General features: G+C 42.9%; 1 protein-coding gene across 2 annotated transcripts in view; it reads right to left on the bottom strand.

Annotated features, from left to right (window-relative positions):
• Positions 1 to 27,351, bottom strand: part of PPARGC1A (PPARG coactivator 1 alpha) — a gene marked incomplete at its 5' end in the record, with an annotated part of 169,814 nt that extends 142,463 nt beyond the window's left edge. For both annotated transcript variants that reach the window (XM_082316293.1, XM_082316294.1), the window contains one exon: positions 27,271 to 27,351. In XM_082316293.1, coding sequence (XP_082172419.1) covers positions 27,271 to 27,351 — 81 coding nt within the window. The remainder of the gene's footprint in view (positions 1 to 27,270) is intronic.
• Between the last annotated feature and the right edge of the window lie 299 nt (positions 27,352 to 27,650).

The raw sequence follows: 27,650 nt of genomic DNA, 5'->3' as shown, positions 1-27,650 counted from the left end.
AGAGATGGAGCCCTGAAGAGCCTAGGACTGACAACGTTATGTCCTGCCAGGACACTGACCTTTTATTTTTCTAATGAAAACACAATAAAATGGCACTAAAAATGTGAAATGGTCATTTTTAAAGCATTTAATATCTCCGATCTCAATCACTAGCTGTACCACCCAGCGTTTCGAAAATTCACTGGCAATCATCCCCAGTGCCGTTTCACCCCTTCCCACATGGGCTTACAGCTTTCTGGCTCCCCGTGGGAATGGCAACCCTAGGTCTCACATCCCAAGTGTACCCAGGGAGCCCATGCAGCACTGATCAGCAGTCTCTCCCTGTGCCTGGGAACAATGTCCCTGCGGCACGGCGGGAAGCTCAGCCCCATGCCCATTCCACGCTAAACCTCCCTTCAGAGGCCTCCCAAAAGGCTGCCTCGCTGGCAGCTGTAGCTACAGCTATGGGAGGAAACGGACTTAAGACCATCACTTTATTTTATCCGAAATGCTACAAAGCCATCAGCTCGTGGTAACTGATTCAGCTTGAATTCAGATGAGGAACCTCAACCTTAAAGTTTGTGCAGCCCGTTGCTGATCCCTGTACTGACTCCAGCACTAGCTTTCAAGACCCGTATTTCTTGCACAGCCGCAGGTTGGGACCGTGTTATTTGAATTTATTTCTTTGTTAAATCAGCTGCTGTGTGCTTACATAATCACAATAGCAGCACTATCATTATGAAGCTGAATTTCATGTGGTACGCAGGGAATTTTATGGCTGTTTTAATAAACATTACGCTGGTTGGAACTTCTATAAAATAAACCATTTTTCAAGTTAAATATCCCCTTCTTAAGTGCCAGACTGCTAAGAGAGGCAGGCAGACAGAAGCCTCACTACAAATCTGGTTGCCATGAAGAGTCCACCACCGCCCGCTGGAAAGGCAGGTGAAAATGAATTCAAGCTGCAGAGGAGACACGAGCGTTCAGAGCTGTGCCACGGAGGAGCTCTGGGCCACTCTGGTCACCCCTGGGACCAGCCCCTTTCCATGCGGTGTCCTTCTGTCCCTCTGCCCCTGGCCTGCTTCCTGCACGCAGCGAGCGGCTCGTCACCTAACGATTCCAGCAGCAAGGCCAACTGGAAAGGGTCAATCCTGATAGAAATGCTGAAGCCACACTGCCTCCAAATCACACCGGCTAAGTTTAGTTTGAATATTTATTCCAATACAAAGGTAAAGCAGGAAAGAATGTGATACCTTTCTGTCATGAAGCTTTCCAGGCATCCCTCATGATTAATTTCTGACAGTATTTAAACGTACTTTCTTCTCCTGCTAAGTGATATTATATATAAAGCTCACTTGATACTTACAGATTTATAGGTTAATGCATAATGACATTTTTTTCAAAGTTTTACAAAACCCTTCATTATCTCTAGACTAAACCAGGCCCTTCCCAACAGAGCAGATTCACCCCGGCTGCCTAATTCATTCTTCATGTGCTAGTCCAAAACTGACAAATGGAAAACAGAAAAAAGGATGGTGAAAAAGAGCCCTTCTGAACATCACTGGGAGCACTCCCTCCTGTAGTAAAGTAGAAAGAAAGTAAGACAAGGCAAGCAGATTTTGTCCACTCTTGCAGAAAAATCTCAGCCCACAAGCAGACTGCAATTTAGTACTAGAAGAGCTGTCTTCTAATGAACAATTATTGGAGACAGAGTCGCCAGGTATGATACTCCCAAAAAGATACATTAACCTGTAAAATAGAACTGGAGCCAAAAAGCCCAATAATCCAGGTTCCGATTCTCCTCCTGAGATACAAATAATTCTTATTTACTTTAATAGAAAGTGAGATTAAAAATCAAGAGAGAGGTATTCATGTCATGCGGGAAGTGAATCAGATCCTCAGATTATCCCACTAAATGCAAAAAGCCAGTAAAATGCTGTAAGAAAACAGTGTAATAGAAGAGGTAAGTATAGCATGTTGGGCTTGCATTGAAAAAGAGGCTTGTAAAATAAAACCAGCATTGCACAAAGATGTGATTAGCTCCCCAGCTTCTATTCTTAGACAATCAAGGCACAGGAATGGCCAAAGCAACGTTTTTCCATCTCTTGCAGTCTGAAGACACCGTCTTTCAAATATTGGACTTGGCTATCGTCATTCACTGAGATTACTTTTTATGAATGACTGAAAAAAGTCGATTGTATGCAAGTGGATAATTTGCATATGCTAACGTACTGAATTTAGAGGTCATGGGGGAAAATTTCAAAGAAGGGTCTATGCACTGGTCAGGGTACAAACGGCTGGGCTATAGCCGCAGATGTGGCATCGTTATTAAGAGTCACAGTGTTTCTCCTTCTATGGGAGTTAATGTAGTTTACTTGCACAAAGTGTTTCACGTTGGATGAAGCCTCAGCCCGCGTGGGAGAGCCGATGCCACGGGCACACCACCGCACGCCAGCACAAGCACCAAACCTACTGCTACCGATAGAGGGAGGGGGCTACAACCCCCACAGGCTCTCTGCTAAATCCCTCCTTCATCCTTTCATCATGTAGCAACACAAAGATCAAAATTCAATTTTTTTGAAATAGGGGTTTGACATTAGACAGAGCCGGTTCCCGCGAGTCCGTGCGTGCGGCGCTGCGGGCTGCAAACCCTCCGCCACCGAGACTAAGTGACTCCACCGTGCCGCCCCCGGGGTCACGCTCCTCCAGCGCAGCCGAGGGAAAACTCGGTTTAACGGAGATTAACCTTCCCACTACTGTCAGCGCGGAGTTTGCCCGCCTCTTACACGCAGCAAGGCAAACAGGGGAGTTCAGCCACTTCTCTTTTCTCCCTGTGGTACTCCATCTCCTTTCCGAAAAGCTGGTGCAGGATGTGGGACACACCTGGATATACCAACCAGATGCTTCGCTGCCTTGGCATGTGAGCAGCTCAGCAGAAAACCACAGCCCTTCTCTGATACCGAATCCCAGTATTACTGATGGAAAAATTCTGGTAAATATTGGTAAAAGAAGGGCGTTGCCTTAACAAAAGCAAGAAAGTAACTACCAGTTGTGTAGAATTTTTCTAACTTTTCATCAAGAAATGAGCAAACTGTACCTTCTCCTGCTTTTTTTCCTACTTCTCTTGTCTTCTTCAGTACTTTTTTGGTGATGAGAGGGGAAAGGAAGTGAAATCCCAAAGAATACAATCTGAAATACTTTCTTTGGGGCTGGAAATTCAGAGGACTTAACCCTTTAATATTTTTGCGAAGTAGAAATTTTGCTATGAGGCATTACGAACTTACTTATCAGAACTATCTATTCATTTTCAGGCAGCTGTAGACTCCGAATATAACCTATGGTTTTCAACCTATACAGTCATGATTCAGGCATTATTAGTGGAAGAGGCTGTGTTAAATCAGTGAACTTTAAGTGCAATTAACAATAAATAACCAAAGGCTAACAGAAAAATCCCCTGTATTTTCTTTTTGCAATGCCACTGGTATTACAATCTCAGTTTAGCACAGCCAAGGCTCCTGGTGGGTCCTTTTATTCCATGGTCCCTCAATAAAATGCATTCCTCACTTTACTGCATACCAGGCAAAATCTGTTTGCTGATCTTCAGGGTATTATGCAAAGCATTTGGGGAGAATGACAGGAGAGAGAGAATTGAATTTTGAGGCATTTGTTTGATCTATCGCTTTGATGATTTAGGCTGATTTATATGATGGGTTTGGGTTGTGTGTGTTATGGTTTGCATTTTATGCAGTATTTTTCTATGGCTGGATTCTCAGTGATGTTCAGTATCCTGCATCTCTTAGTACGACGCACAGATTTCAAAAAATAAAAAATCTCAGCATTTAGCACCTGCTCTCTGGCAACCCATACTAGAATTTAAATAAGAATTGCGCTGTTAGAAAATCTGGCTCCATTTGAGGGCACTGACCACTTCAAAATCTGGTCTTAAGCTTGGGTTTATGTGATTTTAAACATCAAAACAACATTCTGAATCCCAACTGGGGAATCCAAAAGAAGACAGAGTAGTTTTCCACACATGCCTGCTATGTGGTCTCAGGAATCGCTCTCCTATGAATAGAGAATGAAAAGTCTTGGCCTATCTATTTTAAACAGCTGATATAAATAAAGAAGGAGCATAATAATAAAAAAAAAGAAATGCTTTCAGAATTGATTCTCTGACTCTGTTGCAAAGAACCCTCGCATCTCATTTTTCACATTTATTTTTACAGCTTTTTCGTCTTTTCTTCTTTTGTATTCTGTTCCTTAAAAATAAGTAGGAAGCAAAACGTTCTTTTGTTCCTTAAAAATAAGTAGGCATCAAAATGTTCTTTTGGTCAAAAGCTATTGTTACCATATATTTTACAAATCTAAACAGATGGGAAGGAGGAGTCTGTTGTTCTAAGAACTGATTTAGCACTGGATCACTGAGAAGGAGCATCTCCATTCAAAGAGTGGCACTTCTAAGTCAACACCAGGCTTCACTACTAAATTCCATGTTTATGTTAAGAGGTTCCCACACAGTCATATCCCAGCAGCAGCGCATCCCTCATGCTGCTAAAAGCAGCAAAATAGAGAAAAACCTGCTAATCACCTGAAAATGAGAAGCATCAGTCTCTGCAACCTAGTTCTACAAGGCTTTCTGCAAAAGAAAGCAGTCACCAGAGTAAACATCTGTGATCAAACACTAATTTAGCACCAACAGAAAATTGACTTCAAATCATTTCTTTGTCACTGTAATTGATTAAAAGTCAAATGAAAATTGATAACATGATTTTCTATGTGTGAATGTGTATGTGGCACAACTCTCAAGAGCTCTATTGGCTTCATATATTGACTTTTTTCCAAATAAAGCCTTTTAAGAGTACATTAGTCAGTCCACTAATAAACTTAAAATGCAGACTAATTACTCCAACACAAGGCATTAGTATGCTCTCGAGGCTGTCGAATTTTGGTGCAAAAACAAAATTCTGAAGAGAATTTTGAACCCAAGTAAAGCAACAAAACGCATGAACCATTTCGTTATCATTGGCTTCTTTGATGACGAAGTAAGCTGACTGCTTTTCCCTTATTTTACTTTTAATTTAAAACTTTCTCAACATTTTATTAACTCTTCTCCAGTCTCAATGTCACAGCCATACTATTGTTCTTCGCTAGTCTAAAGGCTTTTTTTTAAAGTGTATGTTACAGATGTACGTATCTTTTTTTCTTTAACAGATTATTTTCTGCATCACAGAGCAAATGCCACTCTGTATCGACCCCTGAAGAGAATGTAGCCAACAGAGTACTAAAATGTTATTTCATCTATTCTATGGACACCGATTTTTTTAATATCGCATGTAAATCCAACAGAAAAAGATATTCTGCCACAGAATGTCCATTTGCTTTATTATTGCACATTCCAAACCGGCCTGAAACTAGGAGCAGAAATGTCTTGCAAACAGTATTAATTCCACTCATTCAAATTTCTGTCTTCTTCTCTATTGATGGGAACATGCAGAGGTATGAGAAATGGAGACAAAAGCGTGTAAGAGACGTTTCATTTATAAAGGAAGCAAACTTCATCCCTAATCCAACCATAACATGAAAAACAAAATCTTTGCAAATAAACTCTTTAAAAGAAACATTTTCAAGACTTCCCAAATGCCTTCATATTACAGTCAAGCTCTGTTACACCACCACAGCCATGCCGCCAGCCAAGGAGCTACGTGTAGGTCAAGCAAGAGAAACCTATGGCAGAGCGCATTACCAGGTACCATCCCTCTTCCTCTCAGAAGAGGAGGGAGGACAGCAGGAGGAATAAAATCTCCAACCTCAGATCTGAATTTTGGTTGCTAGCGCTGATCAGGAGAGAGATGGGGAATCCGCAGATGAAAAGGGTCCCATGCTAGATGGCAGCAGTAAGAAATGAACAGCTAGGGAAGGGCTGAAGCAGGAGAAGGAGGCTTTCACAGCTTTTGAGGTGGACTGGCCAAACTTAGAAGAAATGGAGGTGCGAAGGGAGAGCTAATGTGGTGCTACAGTCTTTGAATGATGGTGTCTTTGCAGCAAGACCTATTCTTATTTTAATCCTAAAAAGATGGCAAGAAATATGACCATTTGATACCAGGAAAAAAAAAAAAAAAAAAAAATTACTCATCATGAACATTGTGGGGTTTTGCAGAGTTAAGGTTTCAGCAAAGGCTCTCTGGGTTGATGCAGTGTACAGCATTGGCAGAGATTCAGTTTGTGACAAGTGCCAGCACAACATTGTCACTTAAAACTCTCTTCTTCTACGATGCCTACAAAAAACCCAGCAAGAGTTAAGCTGCTAGTGAACTGATACTGCCATCCATCGTGCTTCCCAACATGCTTATTGCTTCCCCACGTGTTCACAGCTTCCTCATACTTCCATATCCTTCCCTCCGCTTCTCGCCTCCTCTTGCTACCTGGGGCAAAGGCTGCCCGCAGGGCCTATGGGCATGCAGCAAGGACCACAGAGGCATTCAGTCCCTGACGTGCCTCCGTATGGCTGCAGCCCAAATCTCCAACAAGAGCTCAGAGAGGACCTCAAAGAGACTGAGCAGGTGGGCAGACCTCCCGCAGCTCCTCTGCCCAGCGCTGAATCCCACGCAGCCCCCACTGCCTGCTGCAGCAAGTCTCCTCGATCGCTATACCACAGCTCCTGCCAAACTTGCAGCATTTCTGCATTTCAGGAGTGGCTTTATATGAAATCAGATGCAGAGGTTTTATTGAAGTATCCACATATATATAAAAAAAGCACAAGTAGAGCGATGGTCAGGGTGTCATTCAGCTTGATGCTGAACTCAATACTGATTCGGGTCAGGCATATTTTCCTACCAAAGACATGCTGTTCCCAAACTGCAACGTGCCACCAGAACCTGCAGAAGGCTTATGAAGGCTGAAGAAACTGTTGTGAGGACAGAGATTTTGCAGCCCACACAGGTAAGGCTTGAAGCAACCAAAAAGTAGATAATTTTAGTGCCTTAAAGGTTGGAGCATACATGGCTACAAAGCATATTCCTTTAGTTGTCACTTCCAAGCACGGCCAGCAGGACTTTGAGTTTATAGCACGGCCTGGACACTTCATTCCTCGGCTCTGCAGCCAGCTGCCCTATCCTCTGCTCCCAAGGCTGGTGCAGGGGAATAAGCGCATTAGCTGATCGTTTCAGCAGTAAAGCAGAGTTTGCACATGCAAATTTTATCACCTGTCTATACAAGTGGTGCAATCCGCACAGACTCGAATTCCTGTGTCCGCTTTTACATTTGCACCATCGTTTACCTTGGCTCTTAATAATTATTATTCAGCATTTCAAGTGCCATCTGTGCTGCTGATAAGTAAATGCCTTCAAGTATATTGGAAACAGATTTTCTGAAGTTTTTTCTTGTACCGGGCACAGTCAGCATCAGAAAGATGTTCTCTATGGAAGCTGACATGTATTTAGCTGTTTTTTCATAGGGATTGGTGTATTTAAATTTAAAATGTGTATATCTAAGTTAACAAACAGAAAACAGGCACACATAATGAAGGAAAATCACTGCATCCCAAAAAGCACTTGCTCTCTATGGGTCAAATTCAAATCCACGCACATGGGAAACATTCACTTACACCAGGAGTGAATTTAGTCTCATAATAGTTAACTGTATCTTGACACAAAACCCTATTAAGTAAGAAAAAATATCCATAAGTTCAATGCCCAAATGCCTCAACATTTCTTGACATCTACATCAGTCGCCATTAAAATTAAAATGTGAAATATAATGACTGATATCCACAAGACACATGAAGCTGACTATTCTAAGATGCTCGGTGACAGTTTAAACTAGTTGAAGTGACACATGGGAACAGATCCAGACTAACACGTCTCTGCCCACTGTCTTAGTGTAAATGTCAGCGTGGAAGTAGAGTCTGTGAAAAAATATCTTAAACAGACTTTTTTTTTCCTTTTAAAATCAATCATTAACAACTGTTTGCTAATAAGTCATGTTTTCTTTTCAAATGAAATCATAGTTGGTCACAGCCAGCAGTTCACTTATTCCTAGAGGGATAAAGCCACACAAGCACTCTCCCCCCCCCCCCCCCCCCCCCCAAAATGCAGACATAGGTAAACACCGTGCAGTGGGGTTTTTTAACAAAAAAATCGTGAAACCATGACCACTTGGAAAGCTCTAGAGTATTTCAAGTCACCGAACAGACAGACCATGGTAAGGGAACAAAGTGGGAATGCCCTTCAGTTTCCTCTCCTGATGCTGAATGGTATTACTGACTGCAGTGGTATTATTTCTATGCCTGACTATGCTAGGCACTGCCCAAGTCACTCAGACAAATGCAGCAAGGCACAGTTTGGGCACCTGAAAGGTTTAGTGGATGAGAAGGGTGGGTTAATGTAGCCCCAAAACCAAAGCCAATGACATCAAATCTGGGACCTGAGCAGATTTGATGCTGTCAGGAGCCTGTGAAAGGCTTGAAATAAGAAGCAAAGCAAGGGTGAAACATTCCAACCCACCCCGCGTGCCAAGATGCCTTTCCCAGTGGAGATCCACCACCGCCACCACATCCCAGCAGCCGCCTCCGCCCCAGGACGGACGGGAGGAGCCGAGAGGCTGCAGGGAGGCCCCCGGCATGTCCATGTCCTCCATCGTCCTTCTTCTCCCCGCTCACCTCAGGTCAGAGCTCCACACAGTTTAATTACAAACCACAGACATGTGCAATTCTATTAGCCAGCCTAAAGCGCTGGCATTAGATAAGCTTGTGCTCTGAATCCAGTTACTAAGACACTGCCAACAAGCTCAGAGATTCGGAGCCTCTTTTCTATGCAGGTCCGTTTGGCCTGGAAATAGCATACATATACACTGACTTGAGTTTAACAAAGAATGTTAATTTGGGTCAGTGAACTACCACTAATTGAATTCTAATAGATGTCACCATAACTCAAGTGCTCCAGCTCTCTCAAGCAAAATGGCAGCAGACTGAAGCAGGCGCTTCTACAGCACCAGGGGTGAGAAAGCCTGTCCTTCAACTGCCTGGTTTCTTCACTTTCCAGTTTTAACTACTGCTCAGTCATAATAAAAAGCAAATGAGATGCTGGCTTAACAGCTCCCTCAAAAGATCTTCAAGAGCGGGTTTTAGTTTTTAAGGGTGGCGCTTGCTCTCTCCAAAACTGAACAAACCCTGAGCTACCCCATACACAGGCATAGCCGCAAGGATTTTCAATACAGAGCTAATAGACTTTAAAAGCATAACAGACTAGTACCCAGCCCCTTCTTCCCGAGATCACTTATTTGAAACACACCATTTTGAATTCTTTATGCCCGAAGCCAGCATCCCTGCGCTGGCTGGGAGCAGTAACCCCAAAGTGCAATTTTACTAAGACTTGTGGAGCCTGGTGGCACGGAAGGAGGAGGGCTGTATTCAGAAGGAAAAAGAGTCTATTTTAGCTGAAGTAAGCTTAGTGTGATTCACACTAGCTTAGCCATGGCAAGGCTCCTTCTTACCTCATCTAAAAGTAAGAGATTTACAGTCAACAGACCATGAGGGTCCTGGTTCGTGCCTCGGTTAAGATGGAGCACAGAACACAAGGTGAATTTTCCACTGGCTTGCATCCTCTATAGTCACTCATCCCTGCGCAAAATGGATGTGAGGCTGCTGCTGAAGAACAACGGTGGCATTTTGCACAGCTGTGAGTAGTGACACAAGGGGCAGGCTGGTGGAAAATCAGGCCCACTGAATTCCACCCTCTAGGTAAGTCTGCAGTAGCGGCTGGCCCCTATGTAACAGGCCACACTGGTGATGCTCACCAAAAAATATTAAGCAGCTGTTGGAATCCAAGTGTAAAAGAACTCTAAAATTAAGATGTCAACCCAAAATCACTTTGCATGGTTACATGGGACAGGCAGTTACACATCCAAGCACTTAGCTGGACCTCAAAATAGTCAAATGAATGTAGGAACTTCCCCTCGACAACTGAGCACAGAAAATACTTGGGGGGTAGACAGGAAGAAGAGAACAAATTCTACTTCTTTTTTATTTGCCGACCAGAGAAGAAACATCAAAAATAGCAGATTCAAGAAGCACAGGTTCAAACAGGTACTGCAAAATCTTCTCAGAAGATTGCCCTTCCTAATTCCTGTAGATTTTAGCCACATGTTACTGTGTGCCATTGCAGAGAGAAATAAAGCAGAGAGGCAAATCTGACAAATGAACTCTCAATCTGGCCCAGCAGGTAAAAGCACTAAACCTGTATTCAGAGGGACACACACATGCACACAAAGACCATTGCTAACAGAAAAACTTTCCTGGTAGGGCAAATGGTGCTTTAAAGTGATGCCTGAAATGGCTCTCAGTCATTCCTAATTAGAGACCCATCAGTTTGATAAGACACATGCAAGCTGCTGATGCCCAGGGAATGACCTGAGTTTATGCAGTTTGCATCAGAGGTATCAGACCTGGATACTGCAAAAACTTCTGGTTCCTCAAAGAGTAGGATGAGCGCACTGCACGCACCAGCCACCTCCAAGTCGCACGCTCCTTAGCATCTGTCCCTCTGGGGATCACCTTAGCACAAACACAAGCTGGCAAGCACAAACAAGGGCTGGCAAGCACCGAGAGTGCAGACCCCTCCGTCACACCGGGTGCGCCATGCAGCCAGCTGCTCCACGATGAATCAGGACCTTCAGAAAATAACATTACATCAGCTTCTAAGGAGCTACCTTAGATGTCCCCACACACAACCTGCGAAGTGCCTCCATCATGAGACATGTATATATCCATAGGTGAGTAAATTCAAACCCTCTGTCCACCCTCATAATGTTGCCCAGAGTTAGGAGGATGAGGGAAACAAGCAAAGCAGTATTCCCCCACGAATCTGCTGTGTCCTTCTGAAATGCCACCATTTAAACAACATTCACCAAAGAATGCAGTCACAGTAGGCAACATGAGAGGCGTTAAGGAAACTATTCCTAGCCTTTCCTCTGCCATCGCCTTTCCTGTGTTATCCATGCCGACCCATCTTGTCCTTCTGCTCCATCTTCATTTACGACTTCCATCTTCTTCATCTCACCCTTTCCATCAACCATCAGTTCACCACCACGTGCCTTCCTGTCCCATCACCGGTTTTATACACCCTCCAGTTAAACCTCCTTGTCCATGTAAAAATGAATAGCCCTCAAATAGTACAGATAATGTTATATACTTTTTAATAAACAGGTCGTATGTATTTGTCTATTCCAGTAAAAAAAACCCCACAGCTCTTTTCCCAGCTGTCTCACACAATGAGCTCTCATGCAGTCAGTGTCCACCCTGACTCAGTGGGCTCATCCTTGCATTACTGCAGTAAAGGTGAAGACAGATGTAAAACCAAGATCCTGATCATCTGCAGCTTAAAAAAAAATGCTCTGGCAGTTTTCATCAGAGGAACAGTTTTAAGCAGTGCCCTGCTACACGAATGTTGGCTTCCGTTAACTTTTACTGCCATTTCAAGGGGACCTGTAATATTTTGTCCTGAACTGTTGCACACCACTGCAGAGTTCAGTTGAGTAGCTGTCATATTCTGCACCAACACAGGAGTTGTCTCCGTGGAGAATAAAATAATCCTTATGTGTAGTTTCTATATTAATTTATTTAATATGTAAAGCTCTTTGGGACTCTGTAAGATGAAAGAAGCTACATAAATGTAAAATATATCACCATTATTGCTGTTTTCTAAGCAGCATCTTCCATTTTGTAGTTGGTATTTTTTTCCCGTAGTGTATGACCTTGTATTTTATCTAAATTAAATCTCATCTTGTTAATTTTTGCACAGTTCTTTAAACTCTCAACATCCTTTTGTTATCTCTTGCTCTCGGCTTTCCACTGTGTTTATGATCCCTCTTAATTTGGCATCATCTGCAAATTGTATTGCTCTGTATATATTGTTTAGGAAAGTATTAAACAATATTGTGATCAGCACTGACCCTTGTGAAACCTCCCCTGATATTTTTCCTAAATTGATGTTGTAACATTTATAATTAGGTACAAGAGGACACAAGAAGTAACAGGCAGCAATTAAGGAAAGGAAAATATAAGCTATCAGTAAAAACTCTGACAGTGAAATCTATGAGAATGTACAATAGCTTCCCAAAGGAAGGGTTGAAAGTCCCAATGCTTACTAAAAAATACATTAATAGTAAATAAAACACTAAATAATAATAATGCTTAGCACATGGTGTATATACTGCTTGACATGTTCAAACCTACTCACCAAAAATAGCTAGTTTGGGGAAATAGTGAAAATTCTAGAAGACAAAGCACCCAAGTGTATTTCTTTTTGTTTTTGCATATGTAACAGCCTCTCCCCAACCAGCGTGACTCAGGGACAAAGCATTCCTGCAAATAAACCTGTGCTACCAAGGGGATATGCATATGCCTGAGAAGAGGACAGGATGACCTAGCACTTTTCATTTTCTCTATTGCTGTACCCTACACATCCCACTATACATTCTCTATGGGATAAGCTCTCAGTCACCAAACGCCGCCTTTACAAATCCCTGTTCTCCTGATTTTTTTTTGTTCTTTTTCTTTCCCCTTTTTTGATACAATAAATATAGAGGGTAATTTCAACCTGCTGGCAAAAGATAGGGCTAACTCCCTTGTGAAGACAGCCCTGAGAACCAACATTTTGAGACTCAACAACTGCCAGGAAGACTTCTCTCAAAAGTCCTAGTTGATCCATTTATTCTCTCCAGCCAAAGAGGCAAGAATGAAAGCAGGGCAAGTATCAAACCTGTGCCGGTATTTGGGAGAGACCTCAGGACCAAATCCATTGGGATGAGGGGACCTCTGAGCCTGCTAATGGATACACTGCACCAACACCTGGTCCTTCCTGGCCTTTGACTAAAGCAATGAAGGGAGAGCTTGCACAAAAGGTAACTAATAGGAGCTTGGGAGCATAAAAATGTCTGCTACAAGATCTTCCAGAGGTGGATGAGGACTCTCACATCCCAGCCCTTTCACCTGAAACGATCATCTCATCCATGACCAGCACCGACCCTAGAAAGCACAGTCATCACCCACATGATCCACCAGCCAGTCTGCATATGCACTCAGGAGAGACAACCACTCCTTTGAACAACATTCTCACTCCCGCATTTTGCAGCTGGCAACAGCTGGAAACAGCAGTCCTCCTCTCCAATAAAAGTCTTTCATTTAGTTAGTCAATATTTCCGTTATCCCACTTGCTATTCCATCACAGCTTTTGGGTTGGGAGTGCAAACAACTCTGATGCTCCACCAACCTATGGGTAGTTAAGAATACTGGAGATCAAGTATATTACTAGTCCGACCCATTTCCACCAGATTGCTTACATGCTTAAAATTAACCATATGGTCTGGTGTTTTGTTGGAACAGAGCCAGTGCTCTCAGATGCCTGAAAGCTCATAGCCCGAGCACTTACTCTCTCCATAGGTTTTGGCAGCCACTTGGTGGCTTGATACCTACGCTGCACCACGTGATGTCAATGGAGTTCATTTCTGGTTCATACTAGAAAAACCTCAGTTTCACAAATAAGTGAAACTGTGGCAATAAGTGTTGTGTATTTCCAGTTCTTTCAAAAGTTTAGTCGTAAACATCTGTAAAGCAGGATTTATGCTCTAGGTGTGGTTATGCAGAGAGAGAAATAAGCAGAATACAGGTGGCAACAGAGAGACCTAGAACCACAGAAAGTGAAGAGGGACAGGGAAAGAGAAAGGACAACCTAGTATGGGAGACAGCTAGATACTCCATTGGTTTGGAGAATTAAAGGAACAGAAAGGACACTTTGAGTACTCCAAAAACTACCAATCTCACATGAAAAAAGAAAAAAAAGAAAAAAAGGTGTCTGGAGTCATGTTCTCACTTCTACAGCCAGGGAGAACATGCATGATGCTCTCCACAAACGGGCAAAGGAGAGGATGCAAAGGCAGCTGGTCCAGGCATCGTGATGGAAGGAGGAAGTTAGAAAGTGGTGGAACTACAAGTCAGGAAAAAAAGCTGAAAAAGGGAAGCATTCTGAGGAATGCCACAGACCTGTCACGTTGCTCAGCACTCCTGAGAAACTCTGCCTTTGCCAAAACACGGTTGGCATAATCATATGTCTTTTAACCCTAGAAACTGCAGGCACCCAAGTGACGCCAGATGAACACTTTCAAACACAGGTATTTCCAAGAGCACCGGAGGTGCTTTCAGAAGCCATGTTATATTTCGATTTCCAGAGAATGAGCTGAGGGGTGGAAGATTGCAGTACTCTGGGAAACTGCTATGAACAGTCGGAGCCATCCAACCTCACTGACCTCTGCTGCCGGAGTTCACCTGGGGTGAGAAATGGGTCCCAGTCGTTGGAGAAAGAGGACAGCTACCACGACACCTTGAAATCTTGCTGTCCTTGCAAGCCTATATGGCTGGGCTAGGCATAACAACTGGTACAATGCCTTGTCTGCAGCAGAAATCAAACCAGCAAATTCCAGGTGGTGGTTAGACTTCCGGACCTTTTGCAATGCTTCCAGTGCTGCCATCTTGTGTTTCCACCTGCACCTCCCCACTTAAAATCCTTCTTTATTGAATTCTGAATAGCCCTCTTACCGGGTCATGTAACAGGCTTTGCTAACATTTCAGAAGTCACTTACTACGCATGTCTTTAAAAAGAAGACATTTTTTCCCCTCCATATTTTATACGAGGTTCCCTAGAAGTATGTGTGATAAATGCGCTGAATTTAAGAATTAAAGCCACATTAGAAGACATTGATTTTCTTTACAGTAAGATGAACCTCTTCGGGAGCTGGATGGAGGTAGCAAACTGAGCAGACACAGCATGATTCTGGCGAGGCGGAGCATTTGGGGAATTGCTCCCGCAATAGGAAAAATTTGTTTTAATTAGGTTGGTTGGTGGTTCCCAAAGCAACGTGCTGTGAGTGGGAAGGAGAAATGAGGATGGGACTGTAAACAGCTTGTTGTGCTCTCAGCCTCTGAGTCACAGCACGGAGAGGGAACTTGCGCTCCTGGCTCTGCTGCCAGAAGAGTCTTAAGAGTGTGAGGAGGGGCAAGGGTAACGATGCGAAGACGTCCTTTCCTTTTTTCTTTTCTCCTGAATTGCTTATAAAAGCAGATGAGGTTTTGCTCTCCTGGACAAGGTAAAAGATTCCAGGAAGAAGATAATAACAAGCAATTAGGACAGCAAAAATATCCAAGAACAAAACTGACTGAAAATAATAAAATTAAAAAGTGAGTGAGAGAGATTTTGTCATTCTATCTTAGATTATGTCGAAGAGGCTGAACTCAATTTTATTGAGAAATCAATTCTGATTTGGCACTCCGCACGCTATCTGGCAGAGGACGCCGGTAACAGTCTCCATTGAAATCTGCCAGCTAATTTACTTCTGCTGACTTTACACTAGCAAACAGAAGCAGGAAAAAGTCGTGTCGTAGGGATGACATTTCCCACTAAATATCTCGTACTAATACACATTCTGAGTCCTCCTACGCTTGCTTTAGAAACCCATCACCTTTGCAAAGGGAGACGAAAAATAAAAATAAAAACCTCCCCCGGACAAAATGGTCCGAGTACCAGGCTAAAGGTCCAGCACGTATCCTGTGGACCGGGTTTGCATCTTGTGAGTTTAGCTGGAAGGAAGGGCTTGGGGACAGGTCAGCTGCTACGGGAGTTTAACATCATCTGTCCTCCAATTAAACTGACCATAGAAGTCCAGTACCAGCAACTTTTACAGACACTACGTCCTACTATTGATTGTCAAAGGGAAAAAAAAAGCTTTTAAAGGATTGTGAATTATTGAAGAAAATGTGTCTGTAGATATTTCAGAAATGTACTGCATAAAATTTATCATGGGTTACGTGTCTGGGAGCACAAAATGTGCCGTTTAATGCTATGCTTTACTGACCTTTAAGCAGTGGCAGCTATCCTAACTGTATTCACAGCTTATGTGTATTCACTCAGCATTTATATGAAATATCGTTTATTTTTACGAGGTTTGTGCCACTGAAGATTTTACTTGCACTGAGAAAACTATTGCTGAGTGGGTTGTTCATAGCATTGTTTCCAAACATTAACATAACCAAGAAGTGTGAAGTTCTCAACCCGCATGCTTACTAGTACGTCCTTACGTTATTTCATGAAGTAATTCTTACATATGGACAGAATTAAAAAGAAAGGGAAAAAAAAAGCAAAGGAAGATGTTTTTATTCTTTTGATTACTTCTTGCCTTCGCTTCTAATGAAACCCGAGCGATCCTACCTGCCTGGCGCAATTGCATTTTCTTTTTCAGGGAAGGTTTCTGTCTTCAGTTAAGTAAGTAATATCCATACAAAAGCCCCAAATTTAGAAGTGCACAATGACTTACATTTCCTCACTCCATTTATAAACCAGGTTCAGTGCTCCATTAGGACCTGATTTCACCCCCTCCCTCTCAGCAACATTCTTTAAGTCTTTACAAAGATCCATTTTCCCTTTCTTATTCCCAGAAGCCTGCTAAAACTAGGGCAAGATGGCCTAAAATTACTATTTTCCTCAAAGTCCCAGAAAACCTAAGGCCACTGGCACCTCTCCCTTATAGCAAAGCTATAGCTACACGAGCCACGCGAGAGCGATGCTGGGAGTGCTCAGGCACCCCCTCACCTTCACCGTTGGAGAGCCCCCGCCTCATCCATGCAGGGACACGGTCCCACTTAGGCTCAAGACCTGGTTCATCAGAAAGCTGTGGACTTTTGACCCAAGCAGGAATTTCGTGGCTCCAGAAACCTGACGCTGGAAAGACTACACTTTATCTCTGAGGAAAGAAATAGGGTAAAAAATGAATATAACGACGTTGTTCTAAATAATTGATGTTGCAATCTAATGCTATTTCCTCTCGTATTACTGCAATCTTCTTAAAAAGATATTCTCAAGCTGTTTATTATAGCAATAACTATAATTTTTCCTTCTCTTTTAGCAACAGTGCTTCACCCATAATGTCGCCTACAGATAACGTATTAAAGATATAAATAAAATAACACAGTATAGGTGGTACAGCAACATGTATGTTGTTAAACAGCCAAACAAAATGCGTTTCAGAGTTGGATTAGCTAGAATTGCTTATTTGAGTGTCTGCTGTCTTCTGATTTCTCCATCCTCAGCTTCTTGCCTGTCTCTATCTGTATTTGCTTTGACATTACAACAATGCTGTGAATAAAACCTAAACATATTCACACTTTTCTTTTATTCACTTCACTGGGAGGAAGACAGGAGACGAAACAAACAGCTTTGAATGAGCAGAATACAGAAATCCAGCCCCCAAATTTAAACACCCTCTTGCCTCTCATTTTTTGTCACAGCTCTGAAGTTTTTCCAGAAAGCTGTAATTTCCTTAAATATAAAAATCCATTTTAAAAAATTCTCTGCCTCTTCTAGGATGGACTAAAAATAACCATGAGTGCAATTATTACCCTCTAACCTCTAGCTTTGGTTCAGCTGCATATGCCATCCTCAGGAAAATCTCCAGCAGCAATCAGCACTGTTATTTGTGTTACAGCAGCATCTCTAAACCCTTGCCAAGAGTAAGTCCAAGTCAGGTAATTTCTTACACAAGTCTAATGTAACAGACAGTCCTCGTCTCAAAGATCTTAAGTGGAAAAGAGATTGTCCTACATACATAAGACAGACAAGTAAGGGGTGGGAAGGGGGGAGCTCCACTTGGCATGGAAGGACTTGAGGCACAGTGAAATCCCAGGTTAGACCATGCAGAAATCATGCTGGATGTCACAGCTTAATCCCCCCTTCTTGAAAGCGCCAGCAGCAGCCCTGTGAAAGCAGGATGCTCTGCACAGCTGAAGGAAGCAGGTCTGGCAAAACTACCGCAATTAAATTAAAAGAGGGTAGGTTTAGATTGGACATAAGGAAGAAATTTTTTATGATGAGGATGGTGAGGCACTGGAACAGGTTGCCCAGAGAAGCTGTGGATGCCCCATCCCTGGAAGTGTTCAAGGCCAGGCTGGATGAGGCTTGGAGCAATGTGATCTACTGGAAGATGTCCCTGCCCATGGCAGGGTGGACGGACTGCATGGTGTTTAAAGGTCCCTTCCAACACAAACCATTCTATGATTCTCAGCGCTGCATCATCACCTTCATTACAGGAGACCACCTCTCCCACAGGCTGCTGCCTGTCCTACATGCCGTGATGTGCTCTTTGAGGGAGCCCAGGCTGCAAGGAAGGAGACGAGTCGGTGTTCAGCAGCACCAGCCTGTGCTTGCACCAGGGGTTAGGAAGCCTGAGATGCCTCTGTGCTGTTGAACAGGAAGAGTCTGCAAAACAGCAATCGCAGGCTCTTTGGAATCAGAAGAAAAGCAAGAACACTTCTCAAACGTGGCAAAGAATAAACCAAATATTTCACAACAGTAGGCATGACATAGGCCAAAATGCTGAAAACTCCCTCCCGTATTTTCAGGAAAAACAGACCTTCGGACTGCCCTTTCCAATCCCGCTTTAGCACCGCTCAGGTGCACGCAGACCTGCACCACAAACACCTTCCAACAAAGTGCTTTTCTTCCCATTCCTACAGTCCATGCCTCCAAAATAATAAGTCATATCTCTCTTGAAATCCAGCATGACCATCCCCAGGTCTAAGTTGATCTCCTTGACCTGCTCTAAATAACCACTGACGTTTGCCACTGCCAAGGGTTTTCTCCATCAAGACAGTTCTGGATTTAAGCCACATTTTCACATATTTATGCAGCCTAGCAATGTTCCCTACCTGGAGACACTATACCCATTAAATTTTTGTATCTGCAATACCGAAGCGTATTTTAAGACAAATGCTGTTCTAATTTGCTGTAGGCACTGAAGACCAACACGCATTTCAGTGGAGGAAGTTATGTGTTTTAATTGGTTTATGAAGACAAAGCATATGCCATGACACAGTTAAATGATTAACAGATTCCTATGAATGCCTTTGGCATAGAATATCTATACATTCATTAGCTGGAACAATTCATCTTCTTGATAAAACTAAAATTAGTTATACAGCAGGTTTACTTTTTATGATTAATAAATGATAAAAATCTAAATTATCCATCTGAAATGACTGCTTTCTTAGCTATTAATCTCACATTTATCAGCTCCTATAATTCACGTTATTAGTTGAAAAATCAATTTCCCAAATATTTTTCATTCCCTATTAAAAAATCAAAACGTGGAGTATGAAGTATCACCTCCTTCACTACGGTATTTTGGAGTGAATTCTAAATCAAGATATAAAAAGATGTACTATTTGATGACTTTACCATAAAAACCAAACAGACACAGTATACAACTGTGCCTACATTATGAGCATCCAAAAAAAAAAAAAGAAATTGCTCAGTAATAAAATAGCTCTAACAAAAGATGTATCAGCTCATGTGGATTTTCCAGCTCTCTATAGTTATTTTGCCAAGAAGCAAAATCTAGCTCATTTTGCAGAAAACCAGCTTAGGACAAAGCAGAGCGGATAATATGGTAAAAGGTCAGAAGTACAGCACTGCCTGTGTCCTGGAGATGGGACACATCACAGGTTTAGCTAGAGGGACAGGGTTGAGAATAGATCCTTCTGTCAGCTATTTAAAATGTTGAAGGCCTTCTGTCCTCCAATTAAAGTGATCAAAGGAGTCTACAACACCTTGCATACGACCGCTGTGCAGCGTTCCTATTGAAGACCAAGGGCTGCATAGGACATGATTGCTTAGTCGTGTCATTTCTGGTGTCAATTGGTGACTACCCCTAATTCCAGTAGTACTGGGAAAGAGGATTCTTCCAAGAGTCAGAAAAGCCAAGTTTACTGCTTTCTAGTACCTGACGAAAGGTGTGTGGGGAGAAGGGAGGATGAAGTGGAGGCACCTGAAGGGGTCCCTCGCCACTTGTCACTTCGGCGGTGGCTGAGCTGTGCCAGGCGGCCTTGCCCTCCCAGAGCCCCAGCCCCGGGGGTATGAGGGCTGGGGGGTGCGGCCGATGGCGGCACACTGGGATCTGCTGGAAGGAGGAGCAGACGCCAATGGTGCCTTGCTGACCAACTGCTCTCCTTCCCAGCTCAGAGGGAGATTCAGGGCTTGTGAAAATCCCCCAGCAAAACAGAAAGGATGAGCCAATAGCCATAGCAAGACGAGTGCTGAATTCCACGCCATACAGTCGTGGGAGATAGGATCGAGAGAGACGTACGATTCATCAGTCAGAAGTATTTAAAAAAAAAGCAACAGCACTTTTTTGTAAGAACATGCATGAATTCCAGAAGTTTCATGAACTCTGAGATGTTGTTGGTCACACATCCCCATCTGAAACATGCTGGAACATATTTTAAAGACCAGTCACACAACTAAAAATATTTTTTTTCATTTGAAAATAGTTTGTCCACCTCTTTCAAGCATGCCTGGGAGTAATTTTCTATGCAAGTAAGGGGCTAAATTAGCAAAGAGATATAAACAGGCTAAACTCTGCCTGGGATAAACTGGGAAGAGAGAGGTGAACATTTCTTTTAAGGCGCCAACTACCTGCCTCCAGAGCTGGAATATAATTGCCCCGAGTCTGACACAAAGCAGACGAGTCAGAGGGCGAAGCCTTCAGGGAACATTTAAACTGCGATAACACCAGAGAGGTGGGTATGTGATGGCAACCAGCACTTTCATATGAATTAGTAAATACGGTTTAAATGTAAAACATTTATGTCTGAGAAATACCTTCTTTATCCAGATGTTTCCTTAAAGATTTTGAGACAACGATAAATAGAGAAGAAGTGATTGAAACAGCACAGTCAAAAATGTTACTTGATTATTTTTGTCAGTTGTCAAATAAACCCTTTGCCAAAAAAAAAAAAGAGTTTCAGAAGAGCTGAGCAGGTACAGAACGAAATCTCCAGCGGAGCGTGAGCCAGAGAGCCCACAAGTTTCCACCAGCAAACCAGTAGCTCATTTTTATCAGGCCAGACAGTTAACACAGGCTACTCTTAGGCACAGGCTTAAGTGGTTCATTACACAGGGATGAACTTACTCATGTCTCCCTAGGCTTTGCAGAAACAGAGCCGCCCTGCTATAGATAGTGGTGGCACAGTACTGGTATTAAAGGATGAAAGCATTAAAGGTGGCTTTGGGTGCTCATCCTAGCAGTGTGGTGGAGAAACAGAAAGCTTGAATGACCATAAAACTAAACCCAATTACCTGGTGAAAAAAGGTGGCTAGTTAAATAACCTTATTCTCAGACCCAGATGTCTGCACATCAGTACACTTCACATACGTAACTCAGGATAGCACAGCATTGATTTATCAGGTTAAAAAGAAGCTAAGACGTGTCCTGGGGAAACCAAAAGATAGAGTTTATATCATTTATATGAATACATGCGTGCACATTTTTTAATATAAATATATCACAGAACAAGTAATCTTCAAATGAAATGCCCTTTTTTACTATCAAATGTCCTCAATGTTAGAAAAACATAAACCCAGATTATAAATAAAACTGCATAAACACTTTGGTACTGGCAATAAATTGAGAATAATTGACCTTGTCCTATCAAAGGATGAGTGTATCTTTAGATCTTAAGTGCTGTGAATGGTTATGAACAGGCTTAAAGTACTGAGCAGCAGCAAGCTAAGCACAGCATGCACAGTGCATTTCACAGGGTATTAAATAACCGAGGTTGGTAGAACCTCTCCCTCGGTTTAGACTTAAGGCGTTTGATTTCTAAAACTACAGTCCATACAATATCACACGTTGGTCCTGTTTCTCTTTACACTAATTAGGTATTTTATTATCAAAAAGACACCTCGTACTGTCCTGGTGCATCTATGTCTCTTTTCTCACTGCTACGTGCCTGATCCCGGCTTTCAGAAGGACTGACAGCGTCTTGTCTCGCGACGTAATATTCCCCTTCTGCTGCACTTGATGAGGAGCATCAAGGAGAGAACATTTCCTCAGGCGTGATGAAAATAAGGCAAATCATTTTGTCCTCGTGGTACAGGGCCTACCCCTCAAACCTGAGGATGGACTAATCATTGCCAGCACTCTGAAGAGGGAACAACACATCCGTCCCTCCCGAACGCCAGTGCCTAGCGGCGCTCCGTCTAACGTGGCAAGTAGAGCGCAGGTCAGAAAGTGCCTGGGTAACATCAGAGATGGCCGAATACCAGCGCCAGAGTCTAAGACGTAACTGCACTGCTATTCATTAACAGCCTCTACTCTATGAATAAGCTGCATTTTCTCCTAAATACTCCTAGATAACAGTTTCCTATGTTAGTATCACACTTCGAAGCACCATGCATATGTATTAAATACACAAAACCAAATAAAACAACAATCAAAACAGCAACTGTAGGCAGAACTGATAAAGAACTTCCCGTTCCAATTTGCCTCAATTTGGTTGCCGATCATTTTGTAAAGCCTCCAGAATCTCCTTCAGGGGCACCCAAGGCAACCCAGGGAATGGAGGTCCAGCTGACGCACCCCTGCCTGGGGAACTTGCTGCGTGGCCGCAGAGCCCTGCAGCCCTGGACCTCGCACCGTACTTAAATATTGAAATTGGCAACAAAATGTTTGTAAGGTTAAACATTAATCCAGCAGTAGATCTTTTTATGATGGTTGTCTTGAAAATACAATACTCAGGAGAACAATAAAAAATAAACAGTTTCAGAAGTTATCAGTCTAGGATAACTGAATTATGACTGTTCCTCCCTTAGGGAAAAAAAAAAAAAAGAAAGAAAAAAGAATAAAACTTCATCAACGTCACTCTTTGAGGGAATTCAGTCTTCACAGCAAACGCAGTACAATGGTTCTATTGGATATAGTACACCTGAATCTTGCACGCTTTGAGCAACAAAGTCAAATTTTCCAGTATTTTCACATCCAGTATTGTGGAAGAACAAAGGGAAGACTCGTGGAATAATACAAGTAGTGGATTATATTCCACGCCTGGATCACCAGGTCTTTAATAGCCTTGTTTTGGTCATCACCAACACAGAATGACAGTGCCATCAGCACTGTGATCAGTCGAAACAAATATTTTAAAAGAAGTGAATCTGCAGGTTTTTTTGCTTGTGTTTTCATCATCACAGAACGGCATTCATGTCCTCGTGAACAGAGGAAGAAACACAACCCGCAAATTTTGACAGCTTACAATTTTGCATTGTTTTAGTAGATTTGAGAGAGCTAAATATTTATTAAATTATTAAATTAGGAATTGGAAATTTTACAATGTTTAAGAACAGCTACTCTAGACAGAACAGGAAATAACATGAAAATTTTACATATTACTTCAGGCAGGGATTTCTAAACCTCCTTTTCCAAAACATGCAATTTTCAGCACTACCATACCCTGAAGATGTGAACACACTGCATGCACGTGCCCACACAGATGGACAGATCCATGCCTGCACATATAATCCATATATATAGTGATTACCCAGCGTTCTTTTCCAATTAATATTAACTCAGTGGGACCATACTGCAAAGGAGAAGATAGGTTACTGTGTCTCGCACTTTATGCTGTGTGTTGCTGTGTTCCCAGCTTAACTGAAGCCTGATAAGATCTCATTTCAGCCAAATTACTCCCACTCCCCACAAATCCATATGAGACCTAAAAATTAAATGAAAATGGCAAGACATGTCTCCTTTTATTATTCTGTAGGAACGATCACCAAACTGCTGAAGGCTCCGACAAAATGCCTGTTTTTCATCAACTGCATGCCTATCCTGATGAAAGATCCCAGATGATTCTGGAATGACTTCAACATTTCTTGCTCTATACCCCTTCCTCTGCAATACAGTGTATTTTAGGATATACAGTAACTCAGCATATCAAGGACAAAGCTTAAAGTAAGCCTGAGACAGAGGCTGGACTCTGATTGAGCCATCAATTAGGAAGAAAATTGTGGCTTTCAAGATCTCAGTATGTCAGCCGAAGGATTCACGGCTCCGACAAGTTGCTGGGATCGGTGCACTGCTCCTTTCTCAGGACATTTTGGATTACCATTTGCTCTCATTTGCAGAAGAAAAATTCCCTTTTAAATCAACTGGAGTTACTCTGGCATCTCTGAGAGCACAAATTTCCCTGGATGTGTAAACGCGAAGGAAAATCCATTCGTCTCTATAAATATGCAGGACTTTTTTCTTTAAATATTGACATCCACACCCTTATAGATTTCTTAACCTTTGGTCTATCCACACAGTTGCAGTCACCCAAATATGTGCCTGGCCTGTGGTAAAACTGTGCCAGCTTTGTGACAGCTATAGATCTGTTGGATGTCAGAAGCTGTTCCCAAGGAAACATCAGGAAAAGGGATTATAGGAGGTTTTGAAAACCTGTTCTGAGGGTCTGCTAAGAGGAGAAAAGAAAGCCCACCTTTGTCCACGAAAAATCAAAAATAGATATAGACCACTACAGCAAAGTCTGAGATGATGAGAACAACAGAAGATAAAAAGTTAAAGCTAACTGATAAAAAGAGAATTATAATTTTTGCACTGCCTTTTTTTTTTTTTTTTTTTACTTAGTAGAAAACTGACTCCTTTGGGAGACAGAATGCAATCCGTTTTCCAAACTGTATATCCCCTTGAAAGAAATACTGTAAGCTTCTTTCTTCTTTTACTTGCAAGCTGATGTTTATTCATGTGCACGGGGCTACCGCACAGACCTCTCACAGCATGACGAGTGCGCTGGCTGAAAGGTAGGATAGGAGATGACTATCACCAGAATTTTTAAAGCAGGATGCTCAAGCTTGGCTGCTTAACCTATATTTAGCCTGCTAAATAAGCAGCCTGATTTTTCAAAGTGCGAAGTCAGAATTGCCAAGTCTCTCACTACGAGAGGGAGACCCGCGTGACTGGCTGCTCTGCGCGTTTGCCACACGGTGCTGGGACCGCTCTCCTGCTCTGTGGCCCCCTGCGTGTGCCACCACGGGCCGGCAGGTCCCTCAGCCCACCGACCACATACACCTAAGGCCGTGACTGCACGGCAGCTCCGAGGTGCATTAATTAGTTCTCAAAGGCAGTTCACGGCTGTCACAACCTCCAGCTGCAGCCCGGCACCGCAGCCTGCCTCCTACCCCAGGACCACGCAACGGGTACCCACCACCACACAGCCTGAAGCACAGGTCTCGCACGTTGAAGCCCAAGAAAACTGAAATGTCTGTTGGCTTCCCAGGATACTCAGCACTTCGGAAAATCAGGACACTTATTTAGGAGACTAAATATGGATATAAAGGCCTAGCGCTAAAAAAACTTGGCCCATTTAAGAATAAAGGATGTACGCCATCACCTTGGAGCTCCCCAGCAGACAGGACTGAAGAGGAGCTCTGGCTCTGCAGAGCTCACTCTATATCAGCTCCTTTCAAGACTGATGTTCTGCCCTGCCCTGGGACTTCTGAAGACCTTGCAGAGTGAAGAAATATGGCATGAGTTACACTCCGAGTGAGAACTGGATAACCCTTTCCCAGGGGCTTCTCTTAAAATCTCGCTCACATCTAACAGGGTTGCAGTCCCAGAGCAAAACATCTACAACCGCCATACCCGTTCTCCATTTGATCAAGTCAGTATTTCTGCCTGGGAAGGAGCAGAACAGTAGCGGACACACACAGGGGTATGAGGGCACACTGTCTCTTCAGAGATAAGGTCGTCCCACCTTTATCCATCTCAGGGCTGTAGGTATGGCACCTACAGCACGTGAGACTTCTTCCCTCACCGTGCCGCCACAGCTGTCCTGTAACAGCGCAACGCTCCCTCACCCAAAAAGGAGGCAGAAGCTGCTGACTGGAAATGAATTCTTGCCACAACACACTTGTTTTCCAGCCAGGTACTACAGGAAAATTGCTTCCATGTTTTCCCAACTCACTCTTCACTCATCTGACCTGGCAGAAACAGCGCAAACCAGGGAAGCAGAGGAACAGATTTCCAGGTCACTTAATGGGTGACCAGACTAGCTGCAGATGCTCTCCTCCTGCCTTTCCCTCATCTCCTCCAGGTCTTCCATTCCTTCACCCACTTGTGGAGCCCAGTTCTTTGGGGTAGCGGTGGTCCCCCATGCTGTGTCTGCACAGTGACCATCTCCTCTCCATCACCTCCACTCACCTGCTTCCACAGCGACATAGAGAGGAGGGATCATTTGGCTTCTATATTCACGACATCCCATTTTATATTTCCTTTCATCAGTGACACAGACATGATCAGAAAGGCACCACAACAAAAGCCACAAGCAGTATTACACTGAGTATCACGCTCCTCGAAAAAGGCTTGTATTTCCTTCTCTAGAGCGAAGTTATGGGGAGGGAACCAAACTAAACCAGCTAGTCTTCTGGGGGAAGGGAGCATGCCTTGTAGCATTTAGACTGCTGCAGTAACTCTTACCAAGCTGGGACTCCTGCGCAGCTTCACCTGATAGGAACAAATCAAATTGCCACTTTATCTGAATTTTGTATAATGGCATCACTAAATAATAATAATAATAATAATAATAATAATAATAATAATAATAATAATAATAATAATAATAATAATATAATCTTTAAAAATCCCTTGTAAGAAGCAGCAAGGGGAAAAAAGAAATAACTTGGTGACACATCTCTTGAATATTGTTGATTGACTAATTAAAATGCAATAGAGCAGAAAAAAGCGCATAGACGATGCTTAGGATGTAATGTAAAGAGCAATCACAACCACTCAGTGGGGCTTAGCAGGTCTGAAATGGTATCTAATTCTGCAAACTCCAGAAAGGTACTGCATAATGTAAACATTATTGCTCTGCACACTTTAATGAAAACTGCCTGCCTTTGGATTGAATTGCATACACATCTATTGTGAGTCCAGTATAATAAAGAAAACAAGCACTGTGCATTTAAAGATGTTGCCTCATTAAAAGAGGCTAAAAGAAACCCCTTGTTACAGTTACTATGACACAATTAAGTAGCAGGGTGACAGGTGGTGTATTATATTTTTAACGGAATAAACTTGCATATATACAGACACGAGCCACTTATTCCCTTTGATATTACAGCATGCACCTGTAACTTGTTATTGCAAGGACCTTTATTAAGCAAGTGTACGTTTAGTAACGTCTGCAGATTTATAAAACTATTTACTCATCCTACAATTTGGAATAGATGGCTTTGGAATCTTACAACTATTCTTTCCAAGAAAATAAGAAGCTAATGCTAACTGCTCTCATAGGAATATGCTTTCAGGCATTGCTACAAATAAACATACATGTTTCACCTAGGCTTAGGTTAAAAAGTTCAGAGATTTTTAGCGCTGTGATTTAATCCGCTTGCAAGCATCCGTCTTTGTATCACTAACCTGCCAGCTAGCTTCCCGTCGCAGCCCTTTTATCCAGTTTTCTTCTAAGTCCTTATTCTCTCTCGTGGATGTTTCATCCATAGCTGATGGAGCTTGCACAAACTCGATTGGCCACTGGCTGTTACACTCTCTTTGTAAGCCTTTACCGAGGCAGCAGCAAGTGCAGTTTGGAGACAGACTGTCATGAAGAAAATGTCACACCACGGGTGGGGGGGGAGGCGAGGGGGGAGAGGGGAAGGGAGGGGAAGGAAAGGGTCGACACGAAGGATCCACACGTGAAAAGATTTGGGGAAGTGTGACTGCGGTCTGACACGTTCCCGCTGGTCCAGCAAACGCATCGCTGCAGCCGGTGAGTTCGCAGGGTAATGACAGAGGGCTGG

Source organism: Platalea leucorodia (genome assembly GCF_965183815.1).
Source record: "Platalea leucorodia genome assembly, chromosome: 6".
Taxonomy (NCBI): Eukaryota; Metazoa; Chordata; class Aves; order Pelecaniformes; family Threskiornithidae; genus Platalea; species Platalea leucorodia.
The sequence above is the reverse complement of the archived record's forward strand: the minus strand, read 5'-3'. Positions and strand labels throughout refer to the sequence as shown.